This window comes from Camelus dromedarius, chromosome 9, assembly GCF_036321535.1.
Source record: "Camelus dromedarius isolate mCamDro1 chromosome 9, mCamDro1.pat, whole genome shotgun sequence".
Taxonomy (NCBI): domain Eukaryota; kingdom Metazoa; phylum Chordata; class Mammalia; order Artiodactyla; family Camelidae; genus Camelus; species Camelus dromedarius.
The window spans coordinates 70200284-70218803 of NC_087444.1; the positions used below are offsets into that span (position 1 = coordinate 70200284).

Consider the following 18520-nt stretch of genomic DNA (forward strand, 5'->3'; position numbering starts at 1 on the left):
ACCCAGCTGAGATACGCTCTGTTAGACACCTGCCCGTGTTGTCAGTCACTGCTCGGTGCCCAGTGTATGTCCAGCCCTCACTGTGTGCCAGGCGCTATTTTCAGCCCTTTGCATGCATTATCTTGTTTGATCCTCCCCTGGAGGCAGAGATAACTATTATCCCTTCTTTATAGGGAGGAAACTGAGATTCAGAGACAGGTAGGGACTTGGCCCTCTACAGGAAATAGGACCAGGCCTCCAGCTCAGAGCTGCCTGCCTCCCAGGCCCCGGGCTTACAACCATTAATGTTCTGCTTCCTGGACACCGTGCTCACCCTGTATGTAGACAAGCAGGCATGTTTATCCAGCCCTACCCACTAACATATCCCCAGACACTCTCAGACAGGGACTGTGGCTGTCACCCAACCCCCTACCCCACATCAGCCACAAAGACACACAGAGATTCCTGCACCTGTGAACATCCCCCTGTAGGGGTGACAGCTGACCATCCAGGCAAACTCTTTCAGACATGCCCTTCCCAAAACAGAGGCAGGCCACACACAGTCAGGTAGAGCTGCTCCCACAAAGGCATGCGCAGCATGCACACCTTTCCCAGTCATCTATGTTCCCAGAGAGACACCCAGAGACCCCTCCTTGCTCCTGACCTACGTGGTTTTATGTTCCTGGAGGGAGAAGAGTTGTCTGAGGGCTTGAGGGTAGCACCACAGGGCCTCGGGGCTGCCCTGGCTAAGCTGCCTCTTTCCCATCCCGCCCCACCTTGGCCCCCCACCCTACCCCAGCTGTCGGCTGCCCTGATGTTTGACGCCGTGCATGTGGTGGTGAGCGCCGTCCGGGAGCTGAACCGCAGCCAGGAGATTGGCGTGAAGCCGCTGGCCTGTACGTCGGCCAACATTTGGCCCCACGGGACCAGCCTCATGAACTACCTGCGCATGGTGAGCCAGGAGCGGGAGGGCCGAGGGGGCACAGCAGCCTGCCTCAGGCGGGGTGCTCACTGTGTCCACCCTGCGGCGCCCCTGCCCTCTCCCCGCACCTCCAACCCCACCCACCATCTCCTGCTCTCTCTGGGCCTCTCCCTTCTATCTGTCTCTCTTCTCCCGGCCTTCCTCTGCCTGTCTGCGCGGCTCTTGCCCTACTTCTCTGTTGTATCTCCTCTCGTTTGCTGGCATGTTGTCTTGCTTGTTTAACTGTGGTCCTTCCTGGTCCCTCTCCCTCTCTCTTGTCCCCTCCATTTCTGTCTCTTCTCTGGGCCCCTGCCACCCCTCCCTCTGCCCTCCTCCCACCCTGCTAGGTAGAGTATGATGGGCTGACTGGGCGGGTCGAGTTCAACAGCAAAGGGCAGAGGACCAACTATACCTTGCGCATCCTGGAGAAGTCTCGTCAGGGCCACCGTGAGGTGAGCAGACCCATGGTGACACCAGAGCCTTGATGGGGTGGGAGATGAGGGCAAGGCAGTACCCAGAGGTCCGAGGTATCCTCAGACTGGACCTGTGCTGACAGCGCCCTCTCTGCCTCAGATTGGAGTGTGGTACTCTAACCGGACTCTGGCCATGAATGCCACCACCCTGGACATCAACCTGTCACAGACACTGGCCAACAAGACGCTGGTAGTCACGACCATCCTGGTGAGTGGCCCTTGGGGTAGGTGGTAGGTGGACGGGCCTTTCCTGAGCGATGTCCCAGCCCAGTCTTAGTGAGGTGGAGGGATGCCTTGGCTGGCACAGAGGGCCAACCAGTAAGGATGTGATCCGGGTACCCAGAAGTCCTGATTGTGGCCAGGATGTCACCAACCTAATTGCTGCTGGAGCAGTGGTGCGTACAGAGTCTGCAATCAGAGCCAGGTCCGGCTCTGGGCTCTACCAGCCTGCCGACGCACAGCGGAGGTGGGGGTGACTGCCCTTGTGACGACTCCACGAGGCAGCACAGGGGGTGCCTCGCACAGCGCCTGGCCCACGGTAGGCCCCTGTAAATCACCATTGCTAGGACGGCTATCTTGTCACATTTGCCGACTGAGCATGTTGACACATGTCAAATTATTTAGTATCTGTCTTGAAGAGGCTCTGAGAGGTAGAGTGACTTGCTCAGGTCACACTGCAAGTATAAAGCATAGCCAGGATGGAGTCTTAACCACTGCGCTTTGAATGTCTAGTCGTTTCCTACCTGAGCACCAGCCAAGAACTTTGTCCTGTAGCCCTGGGGGTGCCATTCCTGCATTTCACCAGATCAGAGACCAAGGTGCCTTCGCGTGTCAATGAGTATTTACGGAGCATCTGTTCTTCTCTGGGCCCTGTGCTAGGTCCTTATCAGGTGTCGCTCTTTAAACCTCTCCGCTACTTGGTGAACTTTGTCCTGTCTTCCTCCTCTTGAAGGTAAGGAAACAGGGCAAGTCCCAGGTGGAGCTGAGTGACATGGTCAGAGCCCCTGTCCTCTCCCCTGCCCCTTCCCCTGCCCCCTGCTACCTCTTGCCAGGTGGTGAGGGAGGAGGTGACGCATAGGACCTCCTGCTACCAGGGCAGGAGGCTGCCCTGAGCAACTGGGCCTGGAGGCCGCCATGCTCTTCGTAGCAGCCGAGTCCCTGGCCTGTGGGCATCCGTGGTCGGTGAGAGCCCCTCAGTCACTAATAGCCATGGACATCGAGGTTGAGAGGATTACCACCAGTTCCACAGGACATCAGAGGCCCCCTAAAGCACAGCATTGCAGGGCCATTCTCTCAGTCCCTAGGGAACTCCTGATCTAATGTGGACCTCACGTCCCTCTGGAGAAAGGCCAGTGAGCCTGCTGGGGAGGGACAGATGGCCTGCAGACAGGAAACCAGACACTTTGTAACAGCTTCACAGAGGGGCCCTGAGGGCCAGGCCAGGCTGGCTGGGAGAAGTGGTACCTCTTTTGTGTGTGTGTGTGTGTGTGTGTGTGTGTGTGTGTGTGTGTGTGTGTGTGTTGGTGGGGGATGTGTAGTCAACCCTAAAGGCTTCCTGGACCCGGAAGAGATGGGGTTCTTGGTGGGCAGCAGGGCCCGAGGTCAGAGGGGATGTCAGGACAGCAGAGCTGTGACCCTGGGGTGGGGGGCTTCAAGTCTCTTCTTGTGTCTCCCCTTCTCCCTGAGGCCCATGAGCCAGTGTTCTCTTCCTGACCTTCATTCTTCTCTTGATGGATTCATTCATTTGTCCATTCATTCCACAAATATTTACTGAAGCTGCTGTGTGCCAGGCCTCACACGAGTTCTGGAGGTACATTTATGAGTCACAGGTGGTCTCATGGTTTCCCTAGCCTTGAGGGGCCCTGGAGAGGGGATCCTAGTCTGATGGAGGAGACAGACCTGGACACAGTCGTTCCCACACAAGGTAATAAGGGACTCCCACAGAAAGGAGGGACTGTCTCAACTTTAGAAGGACTGAGGAAGGGTTCATAGAGGAGGTGGTGGTAAATGGGGATTTAGAAGCTGTGTAGGAATTGGGTACATAGAGGAGGGGCCTGGCATTCCAGGCAGCAGGAACTGCAGGAGCAGGGGCTCAGGAAGTATGTGCCAGGTTGGAGTTGGAGGCAGCGGCCTCAGTGTGCACAGCCAGACATGCCCATTCATTTACCAACATCTTCCGACTTGTGTTTCTAGGCAGGCCCTGTGCCAGGCACTTCGGGATTGAGACATGAGTCAGCCTGGGCACCTGGGGCAAGAAGCTGTCAGGACTTGTGCTATTCCCTGCTCCGTCCCCAGTGCCTAGAATGGTGCCTGGCACCTAACAGACAAGGGGTGGTGAGTGCTGCTGCAGGGGTGGGGAAGGGTCTCAGGACTTCGTTACTCTTACCCTCTACCTTGGAGACTGTTCAGCAGGAAGGTCAGGGCCAAATCTGGATGTCAGGAAAGCTGAGCCCATGAGGGAGGTTGTAGGAGAGAGTGGTGCCCCAGGTCGGTAGGACAGGCCTAAGCTGGGCTGGGGCTGTGGAGGGGGACAGGCATTTGTTGAGGATGGGCTGGGTTGAGGGAGGGAGCAAGAGATCCTCAGTGGGGTGGAGGCTGGGCTGTCCCTGGGATGGGTCCCACAGGTCTGGAGCTGATGGAGGGTAGGCTGACGCCAAGACTGAGAGAGGTCCCGCAGAGAAGCTGGGGGTGCAGAAGAGGCCCCAGAAGGTGAGGCTGTGCAGGGCCCTTCCCTCAGTCCCAGGCCCCTTGCCAGAGGGTTTTCTCAGGGCACTCCCTTCATCAAGCTGTGGTCTCATCCTGCTCTTTGGTGCCTCTGGGGTCAGATAGACCTTACTTGCATTCCTGGCTTTATCTGGACTTCAGGTCGTTCAGCTCTCCAGTTTCTATACCTTCATCTGTAAAATGGATCTAATAATCCCACCTTGAAGGGCTGTGGGAGAATCGCATGAGATCAGAAGTTCCCCATGGCAGTGCCCCGCTGGGAAGGTGTGCTGAGCACATGTGAGTTCGTTTTCTCTCCCCATCTGGCATCCTCAGTAAAAATAGCAGTCATCATGGCCAAAGTCTCTGAGCTGTGTGCCGAGCCCTTTCCTGGTATTACTCAGTCTTCATGGCAGCCCTGAGGCTGGTACCATTATCACCCCTGATTTTCAGATAAAACCAGGGCTTAGATGACATGGGTTGCCCAACCTGAAGATGACTGAGCCCATGTGCCTCTACTTTGCCCCACACCACCTTGATTTCTGCTTCTTTCTGAGCCCTCGAGGCTGCAAAGCCTGGCCCTGCCATCCACACACTACGTGACGTGGGCAGATCTCTTCTTTCTTCTCAGTTCCCTCCTGTAAAATGAGGGTATTACAATATTCATAATAGACTGAAGGGGTTGGACTAGATCAGCGTCCTTTAAACTGTACTCCAGGGAGCTCTGGATACGGAGTTGGGTCCTGGATTTATGAAAGGGCCCAGGCAAGCAGCTTGTGAGGAATGTTCTAGAACCCATCCTACTTTAACACTTTTGTTTTTAGTTTCAAGAGATGTTCATGGAAGTGTAACATACATACAGAAACTTGCCCAAATCATAACTGAACACACCTTTGGAACCAGCCCTCCTACCCCCAGCCCTCTTACATCTCTTCCGGTCTCTAAGGCCTCAATGGTCTCAACTTTAATCACCCACTTTGAACTTCACATAAGTGACATCATGCTCTTGTCCTCTCTTGTGTCTTTCCCCTTGTGCACAACATGTGTTTGTGAGACTCACCCAAGCTGCTGCAAGTAATTTAGTCTCGTCTGTTCTGTTCTGTGAACGCACTGCGATTTACTTACCCACCAAATTGATGCACGTTGGGGTTTTTCTTGTTCTTTTGCTATTATGCATAGTCCTGCTATGCACATTGTACCTCATACGTTTTGGTGACTGTACAGGCATTTCTGTCAAGTGCATATGCAGGAGTGGAATTGCTGGGTTTTTCAGCCTCTGTAGATACTGCCAAAGCACCTTCCAAAACGGCAGCACCTTCTCTGTTCCCACCGGCGGCATATGAATGAGAATTCCAGTTGCTCCTTGCTTTTGCCAGTGCTGCACATGGAAAGGTACTGGCCGTATTGGGGTTTTCATTTTTAATTTACATCTCCCTAATGACCAGGAAAGTTGACCACTTTTTGATTTATTGCCTGTTTGGAATCTTCTTTTGGGAAGTCCCTGCTCAAATCTTTATTTTTAGAAAATTGGGGTATCTGACCTTTTTATTGACTTGTAAGCTATTTATATATTCTGGATATAATTTCTTTGTCGAAATATGTATTGCAGAGACCTTTCTCCCACTTTGTGGCTTGCCTTTTCATTCTCGGTGGTATCTTTGGATGAAAAGATTTTTAATTTTACTAAAGGCCACTTTATCCATTCTTTTCTCCTTTACAGTTAATGTTTTTAGAATTCAAGGATTCTCTACCTCAAGGTCATAAAGACAGTCTCCTACTTGTTTCCTGAAAACTGAATAATTTTACCTTTTCCATTTAGATCTGCAATCTACCAAGAGTTGATTTTTATGTATTATGTGAGGTAGTGGGGCTAGAATCCATTTTTTCCATACAGATGTTTCAATGAACAGCACCATTTATTAAAATGGTCATTTTTTCCCCCTTCACCACAGTTTACCCTAGTCATAAATTAGGTCCATATATTTAAAATTTTTTTGGTTTTTCTTTTTGGGGGAGGTAATTAGGTTTATTTATTTGTTCATTTATTAAATGGAGCTCCTGAGGATTAAACCCAGGACCTCACACATGCTAAGCACCCACTGAGCTATACCCTCCCCCAAGAGTCCATTTATGTGTGGGTTTCCAAACTCTCCATTTTATTGTCTGTTTGTCTTTATGCAAATCCCACGTTGTCTTAAATACCATAGCTTTAAATTAAGTGTTAATATCTGGGAGGGGAAATCCTTCAGTTTTCATGTTCTTCCATAGGATCGCTTTGGCTCTTCTTGATCTTTTGCATTTCAAATATCTGCTCAAACATCATATTTCAAAAATTTAAAATATTTTAATATTTAAAATGTTTAACTGGAGGCGGGACAGAAGTTAATTAAATAGAATTCAGTAGAATTCAGTTTAATTCTGTATTAAATAGAATTCAAAGAGGGCAGAGTGGGTAAGGAGTGAAAAAAAATCAGTCTCCTTACCTCTCCAGGCTCCCATTTTTTCCCTATCCTCCTGGAAATGTCTGAGCATGTAAAAGCACATCACCACTCTTTCCTTCACAAAGAATAGCATATTGTACACGTTGTTCTGTAGCTTGTTTTTTTCCTTTTAATATATCTTATAGAACTTGTTATTTTAGTAGTTGCCAGGGATTTTTGATGACATCAATAATCTTTTTAACCTGTTCCAAATTAGGCTGTTTCAGTCTTTGTTCCTGCTACGAGCAGCAAGGCCACGACTCTCTTGGACGTACCTTTTTGTGTAGAGGTGCATAGCCATTCATAGAATGAATTCTTAGACTCAGACTTAGCAACATCCCACTGTTTGTCTGCAGTGCTGTGCTTCTGAAGAAGATTCTTTTTGAAGACGTCTGAAAACCTTGGGTTAGAGACTCCTTAAGACCCTCAGATCTGATGGTCTAGGGCTGTAGGTTGAATGCTAGATCATCGTTTTCTGACCTTGAGTTCTGTTCACAGGCCCCAGTCCCTGTTTTTGGCTCTATAAGCTCCCACCCCTATCCTGAGTCCTTGCACCCAAATCCACAACCCAAGTGCCTCAGTCTTGTTTTTGGAGATCAGCTTGGCTTGGTGGAAGGAGCAAGGGCTTTGGAGAGCATAGCAACTGGGTTTTGAATCCCAACTCTGCTCCCCTTCCCACTGTCCTGCTTCAGCTTTGTGACCTTGGGTAAGATACTTGACCTCTCTGAGCTTCGGTTTCCTCCTCTGTATGTCAAGAGGACTGCACAAGAACCTTCCAGTTTTCACACTGGGTGCTTGTCTAGAGAATTTTTGATTTCTGATTCTCTAGCTTCGTTACTTGGCCTGGGTCCCCCATCTCTTTGTATGGCTTTTACCAGGTCCACTGTCTGATCCTGTCCACTCAAGTTTAGTCTGGCACAGGGCTTAAGAGCAGAGCTTTGGACTTAGCCCAACTTGTCCATCTCAGCCACTTACTACTTCACTTCTTGGGACCTCAGTGTCCTCATCTCTAAAATAGAGGTAATAATACCGACTTCCCACGCTGACAGAAGAGCTGTCACACAGCAAGCCCACAAGAAATGCTAGCTGCTGCTATTATTAGTATTATCTCATTCCTACTCTCAGTTCTACAATTTTGGATTTGGAAATGTGGCTTCGTAGAGAGAGAGAACTACTGACTTTCCTCCACCCATCGCCCCTCAATTCTGGGGCTTTGTTGGGATCCTGGAATCCAGGCTATAGGTACCTCATAGTACCTATCGCTGTATAACAATCCCAAAATCTGAAGGCTTCAAACAATAACGATTGTTATTTTTCACAATTCTGTGGGTCACCCGAGCAGTTTTGCGGAGCCCACTGTGGTTGTGTTCAGCTGGTGTCTAGCCTGGGCTGTTGGCCAGCACACCTTGGTTTACTCATCCTTTAGTAGGCTGGCCCAGGATTCCTTACACTGTGGTCCTAAGAGGTCCCTCAGAGGGAAATTGAAATTCACAAAGCACTCCTTTCTTAGGCTCTGAAATTCACAAACACTCCTTTCAACACATTCTGTTGCCCAAAGCAAGTCTTGAGGCCAGCTCAGACCCAAGGAGTGGGGAAATTATCTCTTGATGGGAGAAGCTGCAAAATATTGTCGCCACATCTACCTCAGAGCTCAGTAATTATGTGTTGAATGAATGAGAGATGGCAAAGGTCACTTGACCTCTGTGAGCCTCACTTCCCACGCGTGTAAAGTGCATCTAAGAGTACCTCCCGTGTAAGGTCACTGTAGGGAACTGAAGTGATAAAATCCAGAGAACACACACAGTGCAGGGGCTGATGTTCGGCAGGTGTTCAGTCCACACGGTTACCACTGTGGATGTTATTGCTAGAGCTGTTCTGGCTGGTTCCTAAGTGCTAACCCACCTTGTTCCTGAGTGACACTGTACAAACAACCCTGTAGACAATAACTGTGTCAAAATAAGTTTCTCTTTTGGTACCATCATCTTCATGTGCCATGTCTTACTAGCGCGTGGGATGTTCTCTCTGCTTTTGTGCTTATTTGGCACAGTGAGGGTCAGTAAAGTTTGCTCGTAACCCTTCAGAAGTAACCGTCCGTGTAGCAAGACAGCCATAGGCCAGAGATTGCAGACTGTCAGGTGTTTATCCTGCAAAGCATTAAAAAAGTTGGTATTAGAATTTGACTTGTTGCTAACCTTTATAATCAGGAGATTTTACGAAACAACTTGGGCTTCCAAATTCTCTTCACATTGGACCATCTGGCACCTCAGGCCTGCTTCCCTCATGGCAGCATTGGGTTGGAGCTAAATCCTGGTGGGCAGATCCTCTTTGATCCCTTGGTGGCTCATGGGTTTAATGGGTCACTATTGGTTGTGTTAAAAATGAATTTGGCACAACGAAATATTGGGGTATTTTGCCATCGTCTAAGGGAGAGGACTGTTTTGTGGAACTAAGTCTAGTTAAGTGTGTGTGTGCGCGTGTGTGTGTGTGTGCGCACATGGACATATATGTGTATGATGTGAATTACAAAGTAAAATATATCTCTTACTGTGGGTCGTAGTCAACAGTTTGGAAGTTTGCCCAATCTCCATGCAGTCTGATTCACTCAGGTTACCTGCCTCCCTCGTAGCCATTTGAACTTGAGATAAATGAGTGTTAGGTTAGCTGGTAGAGATGAAAACCGGCTCCCTGCAATCTGCTAGGGGCTGGCAGGGCCCTTGTGCTTTTTCCCTGGCTCTGAACATTTGTCAGCAGGGGATGTATGCAACAACTCCATCGTGCCCACTCTGTGAGCAGGTTCCTGATCTAGCTGCCCGGCCTGGGTTCCAGGATCCCTGATCCAGCCCCCAGATAGCCAATCTCTGACCCCTCTTTTCTCTCGTTTCCCCAGGAGAACCCATATGTCATGCGCCGGCCCAACTTCCAGGCCCTGTCGGGGAACGAGCGCTTCGAGGGCTTCTGCGTGGACATGCTGCGGGAGCTGGCCGAGCTGCTGCGCTTCCGCTACCGCCTGCGGTTGGTGGAGGATGGGTTGTATGGGGCGCCTGAGCCCAATGGCTCCTGGACTGGCATGGTCGGCGAGCTCATCAACCGGGTACGGCCGGGCTGGGGCTGGGTGAGCAAGTGAGGGCGGGCAGGCGGGTGGCCAGTGGTGCCTCGGAATCAGCCTGGCAAATGCAGGAGGAATGGGCTGATGGTGTGCTGTGTACCTGCAACTGGTGAGCACCGTGGGGCGGGCACAAGGGGCTAGGGCGGGGTGGGGGGTGCATCACTTTCTGTGTCCTACTTTCAGATGCTTCCCTTACGCCACCTTGGCTCAGTTGTGCTCAAAGGTTTGAATGGATGAAAGAGATGTTGTGTGCGAATTGGACAGACATCAGGAAAGGAGGTCGAGAGAGGCTTCCTGTGGAGGCAGGGCTAGGGCTAGGTGGGCAGGGACTGTGCCTCATGTGCACTATGCCCAGCACCTGCCAGGAGGTGGACATCGAGGCTGCCTGTTGAGCTCACACTTCCACTCATTCAGTAGGTGTTTATTGAGCACCTAGTATGTGCCTTGCACCATGCTGGGCACAGGATATAGTGGTGACTACAGAGGACCTAGACCCTGTCCCTGAGAGCTTAGGGCCTCCTTAAGATGCAGAAAAGCAAATGACCGCAAGACAGAGCCATCAGAGCTGTGATGGGAGAAACTCAGAGGAGGGACCCAGAGGCTCCTGACCCAGCTAGGTATCCACGGAGGGCTTCCCAGAAGAGGTGACGCCCAAGCCAATTCCCAAAGAGTGTGAAGGAGTCAGCAGGGTGAAGGGAGGTATGAGAGGAGGGGAATGTGTTCAGAGCAGAGCAAACAGCATTTATAAACAGGAGGGTGTGTGTAAGAGAGAGTAGGGTGAGGCAGGGAGGATATAGCTCAGTGGGTTCTGTGGTAGAGTGTGTGCTTAGCATGCACAAGGTCCTGGGTTCAATCCCCAATACCTCCATTAAAAATAAATAAATAAACTGGGAAAGCAGCTGAGCCCTGAGTGTGGGCAAAATTTAAATGTAGGTGAGGAGGGAGAGAGGTGGTAGGCAAGGTTACAATGAAAAGAATATTTTGGAGTCAGACCAACCTGAGTTTGAATGCTCAGGTGAATCCTTTCTCTCTTCTGAACCTCAGTTTGCCCTCCCTCATATGGGGGTAACGATCACTGACAGGTCTGTAGTGAGGGTTACAGAAAGCAGGAGCAGTACTGTACACGTTACTTGTATGTAGTCCCTCTTTTTATTCCAGGCACAAGAAGCTGTGTGGGCAAATGCCCAGGGGAGACAAACTGGCCCCCGGCTTGGCTTAGGGCACACCCAGGGCAGGTGTGTGTCCACAGAACAGTCAGGATGGTCTTGACATTGGACTTGGCTGAGGGCCTCGGAGACTCTCACCCTCCTGTCTCTCCCATCCCAGAATTCACTGCATCCAAGTCTCCCTGAATGTCACCAGGATACACTGGAGAAGGCTACTTTGCTTGACAAGGACATTTATCCCTCAGGGCACTGATTTTCAAAAATTGTTTTGACTGCAGAACCTTTTTTCCAATTGACAGTGCCCTCAGAACCCTGGACAAAGCAGAGCTGCTCTGGGGGAGGCGGAGGTGGGGGTGTCCCCAGGGTCCTGGTGGCTCAGTCTCCCCACCCCACGGGCAGGCCTGAGGCACTGCCCTACAGGCAGCCAACCAGTTGAAAGCTTTTGCCCTGGGTGGGTTTAACAGCCTGAAGCCAGGTCCTGAGGAAACAGGAGACAGGAACTGGTGGCCTGAATTCCCTGTGACCTCCATTGCCATAGCCTGGCCCCCAGTCATGCAGGCTCAGAATTTTTTGTTCATCAGGGCCCCCAGAAATGAGACTCTGGGGGAATAGCCCCCTGCCCACCCCCCCCCAGACAAAGTTGCCATCAACTGGATGCCTATTTATTCATCAACAAGGAAGTCCTATTTACAGACGTGTGACCTTAGGCAAGAATCTTAACTTTCTGTGCCTTGGGCCTAGCCCTTAGGGCTTGGTATGAAGGTTTTTGGGGTGAGCATAGCAGGACTGGGAGCTTTTCTGATTGGTCCCTGCTACTGTGGTCCTGAGTCCTGTTTGAACCTCTGCTGCGCTTTTGCTGTGTGACCTTAGGCAAGTTACTTAACCTTCCTGTAATGTCTTTCCTTCTACTGTCAAAATGGGTAAATAAAAGATGCCAGCACGGAGGGCTGTTGTGAGCATGAAATGAGTTAATCCATGTAGGGGCTTAGAGCAGGGCCCAGCAGGGAGCGGGTGCTGTGTGCCTGTGCTCTTTCTTTCATTGTTAGTGTTGTTCCTGGCAGCACATACATACCTTCATGCATTTGTCCATTCTCCAGCCAGCTAGTGTTTATTGAGTACCTACTGTATACCAGATCTTGTACACCCTGAGGATGCAGTGACCAGCCCTGGCCTTGCTCTTAGGGTTAAAGGTTTGGTCCTCAGCATGAGGTCCACGGGATGCACCCCCTACACACAAAGGTTTGAACCCACTCAAGTGAGGAAGCAGAATCATCAGGGTGGGGAGTGGCAGGGGCTGCTGAATGGCCTGTGGGGAGGTAAGGGGATGGGAGAGATGGAGTTGAGGGGAGGCTGGAGAGGGCCAGGACTTGGTGACTGCCTGGGTTGGGGGATGGAAGAGAGAGGACGTGAGTGTTCCTCTCGTTTCTGGCTTGGGCAGCTGGGCGATGGCGATGACATTTAGGGAGAGAACACTGGAGGAGGAGCAGGCTGAGAGTGCAAAGGATGGGCGGGGCTTGGCCTTGCCGAGGCTCAGCTGCCTGCCGGGGGATGGCCAAGTACACCCAGCTCCACGCTGATACTCACCACCATCCACACAGTCGTGGCAGCTGCCGACTTCACGTCGTGTGCCAGGAACTTTTCAAGTGTTACTTAATTCTCCTGATAGTCCTTTATGGCCTGAAGGCTAACTGCTCTCCTACCGATGCAAGATCTGGGGCTCAGCAGCGAAGGGACTTGCCCCCAGCACGCAGGGCTGCAACCATGTGTGTCTGACCCAAGGCCCGTGTCCTTTCCAGACACCCAGCAGGGGAGCCTGGAGTGGTCAAGGTGTTGTGCCATGCCAGGCCCTTGTCCAAGCTTTATGAACTTGTGTTAACTCCTTGACTCCTCACAGCCACCCCTGAGGAAGGCCTGGAATTAGCCCAGTTTTCTCTAATGGACAGAGTGAAGCACCAAGGTACCATGTCCAGGCCACACGGCTAGTGACAGGCAGAGCCAGGGCTGGCACCCCAGCAGGCTGGCCCAGAGCTGATGAGTGACTTCCAGATGGAAGATAGCCCAGGGCACAGGCATTCCCCTAGTCACCCCCGGGCCAGGCACAGGGCTTGCAGGCCAGACTCGAATTATGGTCCATTTATTCCACCCAGTGGCTAGTGCTAGAATTGGCTTTCTCCCTGCCATTACCACCACGGTGTGACCTCAGGCCTGGCCCTTCTCACCAGCTTCCTCGCCTCCCATCTCTCTCATTCCAGTTTGTCCTCCAGTAGGATCTTTCTACAGTGGAAGTCTGACCGATCCCTCACAGGCTTCAGCTGTTGCCACCCCTCCTCACCCCCCTGGCCCTCAGGACAAAAGCCTGCACCCTCCAGTCTGGCCCTTAAAAGCAGAGCAGATATCTTAGGTTGGGGTTCCAGGAAGCAGATTCCGAGATGGAGATTAGCAGGCAGGAGGGGTGTTGGTGTGCCCTTGGAAAACAGCCCTGTGAGGGAGTGGAGGAGCAGGCTTGGGCAGAGGGAGGAGATGAGCTGCAATGCAGTCATGACTGGGCCTCACACGGGCAGCCCTGGAGCTGGGGTGGCCACCAAAGACATCCCCCTGAGGTGGGGGCCAGACTATACCCCCGACCGACTTGTCATTGGACAGGGACTATCCTCAGGGAGGGTCAGGACCTGGGGCAAGGGGGTTCTTCCACTTACAGATCTGAGAACCATCAGCCACCGGCACCATAGGCAGCTGAGGTCATGAGTGCCCGATGCTGAAGGAGGGTCTGGGCGGCCACCACGGTGTCCACTGCAGCTGTGGGCTGGTTAGGCGCCACACAGAGCCAGCTTCAGGTTGCCTGTTTCCACATGATCCTGGCAAGTCACTTTATCTCTCTCAACTCAGTTTCCCTTCTCAAAATGGGGATGATGTTACCTCCTTCACAGAGTTTTGTGGGGGGGTCCCAGAGCGGAGCCTGGAACACTAGGGTCTTGCTGGTGAGGAGTCTGGAGGTTATTTTTATTTGTTGTGAAGTCACCAGAAGGTTTTAAGCAGGAAGTGTGCCAAGGTCTAATTTGTTATTTCTTTTTTTATTGAGGTGAAATTCATAAAACATAAAATTAATGATTTTAAAGTATACAGTTCAGTGGCATTTAGTATGTCCACAGTGTTGTGCAACCATCACCTCTGTTTAGTTCCAAGACATTTTCATGACCCCCAAAGAAAACCCGAACCCAGTAAGCAGTCACTCCCAATTCCCTCTTTCCCCAGCTCCTGGCAACCACCACTCTGCTCTCTGTCTCCATGGATTACTTATTCTAGAGATTTCATGTAAATGGAAACATCCAATATGTGGCCTTTTGTGTCTGGCTTTTTTCACTCAGTGTAGTGTGTTCAAGTTTCATCCGTGTTGCAGCATGATGAGTACTGCATTCCTTTTTAGGGCTGAATAATATTCCGTTATATGGATATGTGACCTTGATTTAATTAAAAATCATTTAATTGGGGGTTGGGGGGAGGGTATAGCTCAGTGGTAGTGTGTGTGCTTAGCAATGCATGAGGTCCTGGGTTCAATCCCCAGTACCTCCATTAAATAAAGAAACCTAATACCCCCCCAAATAAATAAATTTTTAAAATAAAGGAAATAAAAATAATTTTAAAATGATTATTTTGGCTGCTCTCTGAGAAATAATTACAGTGGCTGGACCAAGAGTAGAGACAGGATATGGTCCACTTTGGAGGCCGTTGGAAGATGTGGAAGAGAGAAGATGCTGGCTTGCACTTGAGGGGTAGCTGAGTCGGGTATGCCACCAGGTGGGATGTGTGCAGAAGGGAGAGAGGAATCAAGGGTGACTTCAGGGTTTGGCCTGAGCAGCTGGGCAGATGGTAAGGCCAGTTTCCACATGGGGAGGAGGAGCAGTTTGATGGGGTGGGGATGGTGGAAAAGTTATCTCTGGGGTGGATCATTTGAGATGCCTATTTGAAATTCAAGTGGAGACAAAAGGATTCCATTGTGTGACTGAGCATAAATTATTTAACTCATCCCCTATTGATGGATATTTGGGTGATTTCCAGCTTTAGCTCATATATAGACAATGCTACCATCAGGGCCTGTGAATTTATGGGCGTGTTCCTGAGGGATAAATTCCAAGTGGTGGAAGCACTGGGTCAAAGGGGACAAACGTTTTTAAAGTATATACTGCCAAATGGCTGTTCAAAAAGGTTCCACCAATTTATATTCCCACCAGAAGTGCACAAGAATGTCAAATTTCCCACACTCTTGCCAACAATGGGTATTATCAACCTTTAAAAAAATCTTTGTCAATCTGAAAGGCTAAAATAATATCTTATTGTTTTAACCTAAACAGAATGTTACATGGCTGCGTATTAATTGCTATGTGGATGTACTATAATAATTTATTGAAGCATTTTTTATATTTAGTTGTTTCCAGGTATTTTTTTGTTTGTTTGTTCGGTTGTAAACAACTATAAGCAAGCATCTTTATGCACAAAAGCTTGGCCTGCACTGCAGCTGATTAGGATTGAAGCTCTGAGTGGAATTACGAGGGGAAAGAGGAAGACCCTTTGTATGGCTTCTGTTATATATTGTTGAGTTGCTTTTCAGAAAGACTACTCCAGTTTCTTTTTTCTTTTTCTTTTTTTAACACCAGTTTCTATACAGGCTCCTTCTCAGCACTGAGGGGTTTGATTGGTGTTTAGATATTCAGACAACCTCCTGTCATCTTCATCAATGGCAGATCATTTTGATTTTTCCTGCTTTGACTGGTGGACAACAGTGGGGCTTCTGTGGCCAAGTGATAGATGGTGTTTGAGCCCAGGTTCAACCCAGAATGGGCCTGATAGGTCCATGGACTCAACTCTGGGTTTTTCCAGGTCCTGGTTGTCTAATTGGTATAAACATATGTGACAGCTGGCAGGATCCCACACTGGCTCTCTGACCCATGTAGTGCGAGTCATGATGGTAGAAAGAGCCAAGTAGGAGCCCTTAGATCTCCCCGTCTTTCCCAGGATAGTAATCCAAAAGCAATTCTACATACTTTGGGGAAATTGCAGAGATTAGTGCCGCCATTAATGGCTTGAAAGAAGCAGGGGCAGTGATCTCATCCCCGTTCACCTGGCCTGTTTGGCCTGTGCAGAAGGCAGATGGACCTTGGAGAATGACTGTGGATTATTGTAAATGCAGCCAGGTGGTGTCTCCAATTGCAGTTGCTGGCCCACATGAAACATCTTTGCTACAGCAAGTCAGCACAGCCCTTGGCAGCTGATTTGAGCTACTGACCTGGCAAATGCTTTTTTCTCCACACCACTTTCCAAGGACCACCAGAAGCCAGAAGTTCAGACCTTCACTTACCTCAGGGTGACATCGACTCTCTTGCTTTCTGCCATCATATAGACCACCGAGAATGTAATCCCGACAGTCCACGCAGCATCACACTGGTCCAGCCCATTGGCAACATTGTGCTGTTCAGCTCTCACGAGCAGGAAATAGCGTTTAGGAAGGAGGTTGGCAGTAAACCTGCTGCTGACATCAGTCAGTCAGGGTCCAATCTGGAGATTAAAAACAGCACCACTTACTTTAGCAGAATCATATCAGCTGTTTGAACTGAGAGAACCTGATATAGAGAATTGTTAACTAGATGTAAAGTTGTTAACCCACTAACTGAAAGAGTAAAAAGAAAACTAAGATTGCCATGCCGAGAGCTGAGGGGACAGGGGAAGAAGTTGGAAAGATTCACACTTAGAAATTCAGACGAGGGCCCAACGGAGCTGAACCTCAGACCTCTGAGGAGGAGTTGTTTGGTGTTGTGGATGTTAGCTGGGTTTTTTGGATTTGAGCAGCAACTTATAACTTTTAACTTGGCTGTAACCTGTGAGTGCTACTTCCGTCCATTTACCAAACAACCCACAAGGCTTTTCATTTTGAGGGAGGCCCAGAGCACACAGAGACTCTGCAGCAGGGCCTGGCTGCGTGCGCGCTGACCTGCCACCTGGGCCTGATAACCCGGCAGATCCAGGGATGTGCAGAGTGCTGCTGGCAAATAGGGGTGCAGGCGCCATGTGACTCAGCGCAGACCTCTAGGGTTTTGGAGCAAATCTTGCTCTTTGCGTGATGCTGTTCTTTTGAGAAACCATGGGGCCCTTCTAGAGACTGAACACCGACCTGTGGATAGTGAGTGACCATGTGACCTGAGCGCTCACATGCGTGGGGTGTTGTTATTTTTGCAACAGTCAGGATCCTGCCAGGAAACAAGTCACTCCGGACATCTTTGAATGAAGAGAATTATTTACTAGAAATAAAGTTGTTCACTAGGTAACCAAGAAGGTAAAAGTTGAACTCCAGGGCAGGAATCAGCAACCTTTCTTGCAAGGGGGCCAGATTTAAATATTTCCAGCTTTTGGGTCATACTGTTACAGCTACTCAACTCTTCTGTTGTATGGAAAGCAGTCAGACAAGACCTAAACAAGTGGGTATGGCCATGTCCCAATAAAGCTTTATTTACAAAGTCTGACTGATGGGCTGGACTTGGCCTGAAGGCGGTAATTTACACACCCTAGCTCTCAGTTATCATGGGAGCAAGGCAGGAAGTGTCTGTCTAGTTCCGATGGAACAGAGAAGGAAAGAGAAGAGTTGAAAATGCTGGAAACAGAGGAAGGGCTCTGTGGGGCTGAAATTCAGACCCTAAAACTGAGACCCTAAGGAGGAGGCACTTGTCACCTGGCCGTGGCACCCCAAGAGGGGCTCGGCGAGGCTGGTTCTGTAAATGCTGGGAAGCTGCAAACTGGATTTGTCTGCTGCCCTGGGGAAGAACTGCAGCTTTGGTGCAGAAGGGAGACTGGGGACAGTGAACAGACAGGAAGGAGCAGATTCCTCTGCTTCACCCAGCATTGCAGCCTCCCTCTAGCGCCCCCCAGTGGCAGAGCCTGATAGCTAGCTGATAGCAAAGCACAGAGGTTTGCACTGAGCTGGTGTAGGGGGTGGGTTTGGAGCTAGGGGACAGTCACAAGTGCTTTGCTTGGGTTGGGGACTTAGACAATCCCCCTGTCATTTCTGCAGGTGGTTTATCATTTGGATTCTTCCTGATTTTATCTCAGAGATTAAACTGCCGGGGTCCCTTGGGGAGGGAAGTCTCCAAAAACTAGGTGTCTCCCCTTGGAAATGAAGGGTGGGGTGGGGGTGGGGGATGGGAGGAGGGTTCCAAAGCCTCTGAGAGAAACCTGGAAGGAACTTGGAGCATTTAAGGATCTGTCCTCCCTTCAGAGTGAAACCCAAATCTGACCACCTCCACCCCTCTTAGCTTTCACACCACACATCTCCGTGGACATCTTTAGTCGGCTTCCTCCCACTCTGCCACCTCCTATCTCCCACCCTGGGGAAAGCCACCCATGGGTTTTAAACAGGTAATATCACTTTGGATTGGGGGTGTTATGAATGGAGGCAGGGAGGCCAGTGAGGGGGCTAATACTGTTATCGTGGAGGGCCTTGGCAGGACAGACCTCCTGTGGGTGCATAAAAATAATATGCTGCTCCTGACAATTCACATATTAGTCATAAGAGTGACAAGTATACAAGAAAGGGGGAAACTGCTCCTTACTCTCAACACCTAGGAATTCCCAAGGGTATGCTCCAAATCCAGTGTGTTATGGGCCCT

General features: G+C 50.2%; 1 protein-coding gene across 4 annotated transcripts in view; it reads left to right on the forward strand.

Moving 5' to 3' along the window:
* GRIK5 (glutamate ionotropic receptor kainate type subunit 5) overlaps positions 1-18520 on the forward strand; it is a 51410-nt gene that overhangs the window by 15362 nt on the left and 17528 nt on the right. For all 4 annotated transcript variants that reach the window (XM_064489388.1, XM_031456989.2, XM_064489386.1 and 1 more), the window contains 4 exons: positions 779-931; positions 1288-1392; positions 1514-1621; positions 9484-9687. In XM_064489388.1, coding sequence (XP_064345458.1) covers positions 779-931; positions 1288-1392; positions 1514-1621; positions 9484-9687 — 570 coding nt within the window. The remainder of the gene's footprint in view (positions 1-778; positions 932-1287; positions 1393-1513; positions 1622-9483; positions 9688-18520) is intronic.